Source organism: Squalius cephalus, assembly GCF_949319135.1.
Source record: "Squalius cephalus genome assembly, chromosome: 16".
Classification (NCBI taxonomy): Eukaryota; Metazoa; Chordata; class Actinopteri; order Cypriniformes; family Leuciscidae; genus Squalius; species Squalius cephalus.
In genome coordinates, this window is record NC_137137.1 from 4,778,068 (window position 1) to 4,787,235 (window position 9,168).

General features: G+C 35.0%; 1 protein-coding gene across 2 annotated transcripts; it reads left to right on the forward strand.

The window, feature by feature from the left end:
• The first annotated feature begins 1,311 nt into the window (after positions 1-1,311).
• LOC307174371 (uncharacterized protein) lies at positions 1,312-6,299 on the forward strand. Of its 2 annotated transcripts, none has more exons than XM_079898140.1 (6): positions 1,312-1,433; positions 1,532-1,587; positions 1,804-1,840; positions 2,161-2,418; positions 3,414-3,536; positions 4,042-6,299. In XM_079898140.1, the coding sequence occupies exons 1-6, from the start codon at positions 1,385-1,387 to the stop codon at positions 4,092-4,094; spliced, it is 576 nt and encodes a 191-aa protein (XP_079754266.1). In that variant the 5' UTR covers positions 1,312-1,384; the 3' UTR covers positions 4,095-6,299. The 2 variants fall into 2 exon arrangements, with proteins under 2 accessions (XP_079754266.1, XP_079754265.1); XM_079898139.1 differs by having other exon boundaries at positions 1,355-1,433; positions 1,532-1,626.
• Positions 6,300-9,168: the final 2,869 nt, after the last annotated feature.

Sequence of the window (9,168 nt, forward strand, 5' to 3'; positions counted from 1 at the left end):
TCTGGGAACCAAAATAAAACGACCCGCTGAAAACATTATTAGAACTGCATGATAATGTTCTCAGAACATTTTTAGAACAAAACATTTCTAGCTACTTTAAAATGCAGTAAATAGTGTTTATGATGAGAGAAATGAGTGAGAATTGAGTTTTCCCTGGTTGTTGTTTTAGAATTGTGGTCGCAAACTAAATTATATCACCGAATAGACAAACATTTCCAATTGTCTTTGATAAGGTTTATTTTCTTGCCAGCAGTCAAACAGTCACAGAGTGGCTGACAAAGGGAGGGCATCCTTCTTCTTTTATAGTCTTGACTCCCAGAATGTTATCTTTCCAGGCCAATGATGGTATTTCAACCATATGTTGAACATTCTTAGATTTGTTCATTATATTTTATCCTTGAGTGGAGGCCCTCCTGCCACGTACCAACACTTTTTACCATTCCAATACAATTCCATATTAGAATACGGTTTGTGTGTGTGCTCTTTTACTGTCATATAATGGTCACACACATCTTAAAGATCAAATTTCTTCCACAGGATATTAAGCCACGTTAAGCGTTTTAATGTCCCCTGACTCTTCTGAGAACATTATTGTCATTCACTTGTTTCTTTTCTTGGTTGTTTGCATTAACAGATTCACAGTATTTCCTTCCCTGTAAAAATCTAGTTTTTGTTTAAAACGTTCCTTTCATTTGATATTATTTTGGTTTTTGCTTTTATTATATTCAACTCTGCACATGAATCTTAAAGGAGAACTCCGGTCAATTTTAACAATGAGCTCATTTTTTTGTACATTTGGAGTGCTGTCAATACCGAGAACAACGACAAAAATCGGTGTTGCCTACACCGAGTTATTCTATTTTTAAAATTTGCACCCTGTTGACTTCAATGGGGCAAGTACTAAACCTGCTTTTAGCCTCTTAACATCCTTGATGTGTCATTACAAGTGCACAGAAAATGTGAGTGATTCCTTCAGAGTGAACACGAGTGACTCTGACTGCAGTAGATGTAAAAGATATGTATAAAAATGATGTTATTTAAGCCAGCGCAAATACCTGTGTTTACATCCTGTTTTCGGTTGAAGTCCAAAGTAGTCGATTGCCGAGTTCACGCGCGTGATCATAGGTAACTAAACCTATGCGCGTGAACTCGGCAATCGACTACTTTAAAAATAGAATAACTCGGTGTAGGTAACACCGATTTTTGTCGTTGTTCTCTGTATTGACAGCACTCCAAATGTACAAAAAAATGAGCTCAATGTTAAAATTGACCGGAGTTCTCCTTTAACACATATGACAAGTACCAGCCTTTAGCACAGGAAATGTGAAGGAGAAGAACTGAAGAGTGAAACTGAGCCAGTGCAAGAAAAATAGTTTGAGGCACGATGAAGCTCCTTTTTCAGCACCTTTTGCTAGTTGTAATGTTAGCTTTACGTAAGTATTATTTTCTCCCATGTTTTATTTTTAACTTACTATGCATCACTTTTACACATTTATAATGAACTATGGTATTTGTCATCTTTTTTATACAGAGAAATGTCAGACAACAGAAGAGAACATTTGGAGTAAAATCGTGGGTTATTCGTGGGTTAGTGATATTGATATGTGGAATGTCGATGTTATTAAGGTTCAAAAGATTTTTAATCAAATTCTGTTATGTTTTTCAATTATTATTATTTTTTAAGTAAATAATGTATAGCTGCTGAAACTAAATAGGGTTTTTTTTTTCTGTCAGCCCTGCCGATCTAGCATAGACAAATAATTATACATTGTATTTGTGTTTTTATGTGTCTTTATTGGACAGGACTATGACGAGATAAGTGGTTATTACTCTGAGGAAGGTAACTTTTTTTTATTTATTTTTTATTGAAAGAGCTTTGTTGAAGTGTGAAATGAAGTAATTCAGCCATTAATTCTGATGTCTTTGTTTAATAAAATGAAACACTATTTAAAAGTAACATTAATCACTTTCCTCATATTAACATCATTGTCTGTCTGGCTTCCTACTGACACATGGTTATTGATCATTAAAATTACATCTATTATTCCAAAGTGCCAACACATATTAGGAGTTCTGGTAAAGATGCAAATTTTGTTCATTTTATTTCAGCTGCATACATTTTTAGCATGTTCATGTTTCACCGGCATGTTTGTGTTTCAGATCACTCGGTGCCGAACATCACAGTGTATCGACAGGTGGAGGACAGAGAGCGTGTGATAGTGCTGTGCGAGTCTTCCACACTGTCTGTAGAGAGTAAACTAGAATACACCATAAGACTCACAAGTTCTCCGTGTTCAGATCTATGTGTGTATATGGTCACTGTGAGTCCACCTGCTTTCTTCACCTGTAAGCGTGAGGTTCATTCTAATGGAGAAGTCAAGAACCTGAGCAGCCAGACCTACACTTACGGTTTGTCAGGTAAAACAAATGCATCTCCGCAAGAACATTTAGATGTTACATGCTTGCCTAGATGCTGCAATATTTGTATATGCTTGTATTTTCATGTTTTGTTCAAACACACACATTTCACTCAACAAGATGCTCCACTACGACATTGATTGTAATCCATTCCCATTTTAAATAACAATTCAGTTTTGCTTTGACATGCTTTTGAACATGATGCATGGAGGAGATCCAGTCAGATGATTGTCAAATTTCATTTCTTAACAGACAATCAAATAATAAATGAAGAGTAAATTTAATTCATCCATAATAAGTATTAAAAGTTTAAAAAGAAACATAAAATGAACAATTAAAATTACTTCTAATATTTATTTAAGTAAAAAATTAACACAAGAATAATATTCTTGCCTAAAGATAATTAAAGTTGAGAGATCTCTCTATGAACAGACGGGTTGGGAAGGAGCAAGGTCTGAGACTGAGTACAAGGTATAGACTGACCTGTACAGAAATTGATCTCCCTATTATACAGTATTACAGTTACTTATCGGAACAGAGCTAAGTTCCTCTTTTCATATCGCATCGAAGCAGACACACAAGACACAAACATTTTCACACACTGAGGTGTTAGCTCATACACTTCAAGAAGTTTAGGTAAGATAACATTCGTTTGCCACTTTTTGCCCTCATCTAAACAGCAAGTACAAATGTTCAACCAAAGCTATCAGCTACATTTGAGGCATAAAGATTAATGAAAGAAAAGCATTAAACATACATTTCAAATGATATAAATAATTAATGATAACATAAAACATAAGCAAATGATCAAACTTAAGCAAGAAATTTAAAAAATATATTTTTCTGATTCATCAGAACAATGGCAAATGTACATAAATCCATCATTAGCCATTTAAATATATTAACAGTACGGCTGATCTCTGCAGTGCATGTCTCTGTGTATATTTCACTGCATTCATCTTTGTTCCTGTTTTTCTGTTTGCATTTCCATGCAGTCTTGAATCATCATGAGGAAGGAGTATCTTTATTCTACATCTGCTTTTCCTCCTCCATTGCTGTTGGTCTCGTCATCATGACTGTGGCAGTGATCGTGACCACCATCAGGAGTAAAGCTAAAGGTGTGTGTTTTACCAGCTGAAGATGAAGTCAATGAACAGAGTTTCTCTTCCTCAGTCTTATTTCTGATGACTAATGGCATCACGCATCAGGCCTACAGTCAGAGCTCAAATATAGTTTCCTGCAAGTGTTTCTTAAAATCTCACACCAGTTGTTGCAACGCTATCTCACGTCACGACCCATTCGCACGAGCGACTAAAAGGTGGCTAATTCATACGAATTTGTACGACCTCACTGATTTGTCTAAACCCACGTGATGGGTAGGTTAGGCGTTGTTGATGCCTTGATGCACCTCGCATTCTGATATGCAATGATTTTGAAGACATCTCTGGCATAAATACACATATTATAATCACATTTGTCCTTGATGAGATGATGATCTGATGAGGTTTAGTGTCCTGACTGTGTTTCTGATGAGCTTGTGTTCAGGATTAGATTCTTCAGGTTTAGTAGTTTTCCAGCACACACAGACTAACCCAATGAACTCTTACACGTTTGTTAACACAGACTCCATCAACCCCACCACAGCTGTTACAGACAACGACTACATGGATGCATAAATAATCACAAGACTTTCTGAAGAGAGAAGAGCAGACCTGAAGAGGAGAAACAAACTTCTACTGTACATTTACATTTTACATTTAATGCATTCTCCCAAGAGCCTCTCTTCCGTTCTATGACGCATGAAATGAATGCTTATACAATGTTCAGGATAATGCAGAAAGAGCTATTCTGTACTGTAATGTCAATGTGTCAAAGAAAAGGGATTCATTTAAACTATAGTCTCACATTGCAGATCTACAGTAGGCCTACATGCAAAATTGTCAAAATGCCAGTTTCGGTGAGTATCCTCGTAAACACAGTTGCTTATGGCTTAAGTGAACGTAAAAAATTGAGAAAGAAAACGGATGCATTTCATTATATTGGATCTATGCATTCCATGCTGTCTGTGTCATTAATGTTAATCAAACAACAAAATTCAGGAAATTCAAAGATTAATATTATACAGTGAAGATGAAGTGTTATTTTAAATTTGATTATTCCATTTCTATACTTGCATTTTTGTTCATGAATACTGCTGAAACTTACCTGAAAAACATAAAGCACTGTTTATTTCATTTGTATCTTTCTTCTATTGTATTTATCTATGGTTGTAATTTGTTTATTATTTTCTATGCAGATTCAATCCCTTACAAAATCACCCCAATCATTCTACAATGATTAATTCTTTACAAATAGAGCTATTCAAGTCATCTAGTGAAGTTGTTTTTTATTTTGTAATATATATTGCAGAAAAACGAAATATCGCAATGTCATCTATTTCCAATATCGTGCAGACTTAGTTGCAAGAGCAGCACAAAGAATTTCAATATATTTCCCAAATTCTTCCTGTTACGTAAGCACAGCATATAAAATGTTTAGGTTCAGAAGACTCTATGCCCTTTTCTCTCCTTGCATTCTGCAGATATCTTAATCCTTTTGGGCCCTTCTTTCTCTATACTCTTCACAAACTTCACCTGTTAGATACAGTACTATGGATATTAGTACTTAGATTTATTTTTTGCTATTTCAATTTTCAAATTTACTTGATTAATTTGTTTGTCATTATAATTTTACAATTGCTTATTTAAATTTGATCTCTGACATCATTTACTCATCTTCCTGGACCATACTACATCAAGAATGAACCTGCTTTATGTCCTTTTATTGCTCTTTTGGTCAGCTTTCAGTAAGTAGATCACATTTCTTTGCCTCAGATTTTGTCTATACTGTAAAGATAGGAGTCCAAAGAATTGTTACTGTGTTTGAGATTCATCTGATGCATGATATAAATTACTATATACAACGGCAGATGCATCATCAAATGACTTTAATCTATACATTTTTATCAGTATTCATCTGAAAAAATATTTTAAAGTCCAAGGATAGAAGTCAATTGAATTTTTCCAAATTTTTTTTTTTTTTTACAATGCCATCTAATACATGCGACCCTGATTACCTTTCAATGACAGGTGCATCGTCTAATGACTTTAATCTACATATTTTACTGCCCGTGTTCTTTTTTTTAGCACTATTTAAAATGGGGACGAACCTTGAAATATCAGTTGCTCTATAACAGTGTTGAAACTTTTTTTTAAAACATTGTTAATTGAATTAAAGCTAAAATATAATATAAATATTAGATGAAAAATTGTAAAGGAGAATTAGAAATGTTTTCTTCGCAACTAACTGAAATAAATTTATGTTGAAGTACTAAAATTACTAACTGGAAAAAACGAATACGGAAAAAACAAAATTTTAAAAACATGCAATTTCTAAAAAGTTATACTACGATTAAAATGAAAAAGCACTTCAAAATATTAATAGCATTCACACATGCACCGGAAGAATGTAGGGGAGAACACATTTTGGTTTTGGCTCAATTATTAAAAAAATAATTAAGTTAGATTAATCTTTTTTTTTACACAAGCAACATACACATCTCTGCTACAAATGAACACTTAAAGTTTTTTTCTAGGACCTACTATTTTCGTACAGTTGCACTGAAAATGACAGAAGTGCAAATCTTACAACTTACCCCTTATGCGGGGTTAGTTGTAACAGTTGTGTAACGCACATAATTCAGTACTATTTTATCTGTATAGTTTGATATTGTTTGTGCATCTTTATAAACAGATATCCATACATCCACCCCTCATCCAATCATCCTTCTTTATGGATAAATATCATGGATAGAGATATAGGAAAGGGCTGCACAGTTTTGCAATAAAAAAAATAAAAAAAATCATCAAATATTGTGATTGCAATTGAATTATATTTGTGTGTGGCAGCAGCATGCAAAATTATTATTAATAATAATAATGATAGTAATAATAATAAAAACAAGGGTTGATTGCATGAAAAACAGGCTATGTTTTTAATGATAATAATTTGTTACATTTATATTGCGCTTTTCTAGGTACTCAAAGCGCTTTACATGGGGGAATCTCCTCAACCACCACCAATGTGCAGCATCCACCTGGATGATTTTAATAAACAAGTGGTCAATGCATAGTAAATAAATGTGGAAAAAAAACTTTGACATTTAAATTCCAACATTGTTTGTGAAAGTCCAACAAAGTTAAATGTGGCAAAATAAATATATAAATAAATCCACAAACCTGAAAAATTGTGTGGCTCCCTGTTTTCATTTCATTACCACACTTAACACTGTACAACTAACCCCGCTGTGTAAAAAATATTTTAAGCCTAGCTTACAGTTTCTAGGAGTTGCTAATATGTTTCAATGTTATATTTATATGTTGTATTGAGACATAGCAATCAGCCTTAAATCGCAAGAGCTTTAAGAAAGTCAAAGACATGTTCCAATTTCTTCCATTATGAAGCAGCGTCTACTCAGGAAACCACCTGTGTTACATTTAATTAGTAATATAAATTTTGGCATGTGCTGCCTATTACAGTGTCTGATATCATTTTCATATATCCAGACAGTACCAGCTCCTTCCTTATCTACAACGAGGACCACAACAAATGTGTGTATGCCGCGAGTGCTACTGTAGTGCTGACTGCGCCATGCGACGCATCTTTCACAGCTCAGCGTTTCCAATGGATTTCCTCTTCACGAATCATCAGCCTCGCTTTTAATCTCTGCTTGGGGGCCGAGAAGATCGAAGACAGGTCCAAAGTTATCCTTCTGCCCTGCAATGAATCTAACCCTGGACAAACCTGGGAATGTAAAGATGAGACCTTGCTTGTGTTGAAGGGACATCCACTGCACTTGAACTATGAAGCTTGTGATGAGCCACATATGATGCTGTTTAATGGAACAGGTGTTTGGAGTCGCTGGCTGATTTATGGGACCAACGAAGATTTGTGTTCTCATGGATATCAAGGTATGACAACCAAACATCCACCTAACAGCCATTAAAACCTTAATAATAATGGCTGCCAAAATGTTAAATTCATGTCAAATTTAATTTCCCTGTATGATGTTAGCATTTGTTTAACTAGGTGAAAGACTTCTGTTTCCCTTAGTCATGTACATTTTTCAGATCATCAACTCCTTAATTTATTCTAAATTAAACTTAAACCCCTATATTTCATTTCTTATTCTTAGATGGCTAGTGACCCAAATGGGAAACCATGCTATTTCCCTTTTAAGTTTAATGGAGATGTGTACGCTGAGTGCACTGTGGATGGCAGGAGTGATGGTCTGCTGTGGTGCTCCACAGAAAATCAGTTCAAATACGGAACGGGGGTCTACTGCCACCCAATAAGTAAGACAACACAACTATTCACTACAGAAACATCTCTATTTATTACTTAAGCACCATAGGCACTTTCTATAGTCAAATAAATGCTTGACAAAACAAGCATTCATAATATGTATTTTAATAAAGTTAGCTGAATCAAAGTGGTGGATATTTTGTGGTGCTGTAACGCTGTTTTGAATGAAGCCTTAATTGTTTAAATTTAGTTTAGAGAAATGTGTAGCATTTGGGGGAAAAATAATCTATATAGCAGGGAATAAATAGGCATAATGGCTTTAAATTAGTGACATAATTAAGGGTCAAGCACTGAAGGTGTGAATCACCTATTGTTTCCATTAGTGTTATTTTCCTCCATCAGATCCTGTCTATGGTGTGGCAAACACTGCCTGTGTGAGTTTAGTCAAATGGCTGTTTTGGCGAGTGCTTACGAGAATACAGAACCTTGAATGGCTACAATTAAAAGCTAAAATTGGAAGAAAAAAAAGATGTAAAAAGATGTTTGTAAAAAGATGCCATTAAACACACATTTAAAATAAAAAGTCTTCAGTTGTTTTTAACGTTAATTCATGTTGGTGTGTTTTATTTCAGATGCCCCATTGCCCAACATCACAGTGTTTGGGCAGATGCAGGACAGAGAGCACGTGATAGTGAGGTGTTCATTTGGCTGGAGGTTCACTAAGAGCTCTTTCCAGCTGTCAGTGGCAGGTGAACACAACTACACACTGAAGAACCCACTGTGTTATTCAAATGAAAAGTGTGTGTTTGAAGTGAACGTGAGTCCACCTGTTTCCTTCACCTGTGTGCATGAGATTAATTCTGCGGTGAACCGTCAGAGTGAGACTTACACAGATCATCATGAGGAAGGAGTATCTTTATTCTACATCTGCTATTCCTCCTGCATTGCTATTGTTCTCGTCATCATGACTGTGGCAGTGATCGTGACCACCATCAGGAGCAAATAAAGGTGGTGTGTTAACCAGTTAGTCACAGTCAGATCAAAATCTATAAATGAGAATAATGAAAATGCATTCACAATGTGCTGAGAGCATCTCTAAATGCTTTGTTATGCAATTCATTTCATTTCCTTATTTCCTTAAAAGAAGCTCAAAGACTAACATGTAGCCGTGGTTTTCTGAGCTGAAGATGCAAGTTTCTCTTCCTCAATCTGATTGCTGATGACAATAATGGCATTACATATGCCTTCACATCTCAATATTAATTCCGTATGTGTTTCTATATTGCAATCTCACACAGTTGTTGGTGAGAAAAAACTTTTCAGAATTTGCAGTGTATAGTCTGTGTGCAGTGCAACAGCAAAGAGCTTATTCATATTTTAGACAAGTCAAGTTGTGATACACAACAG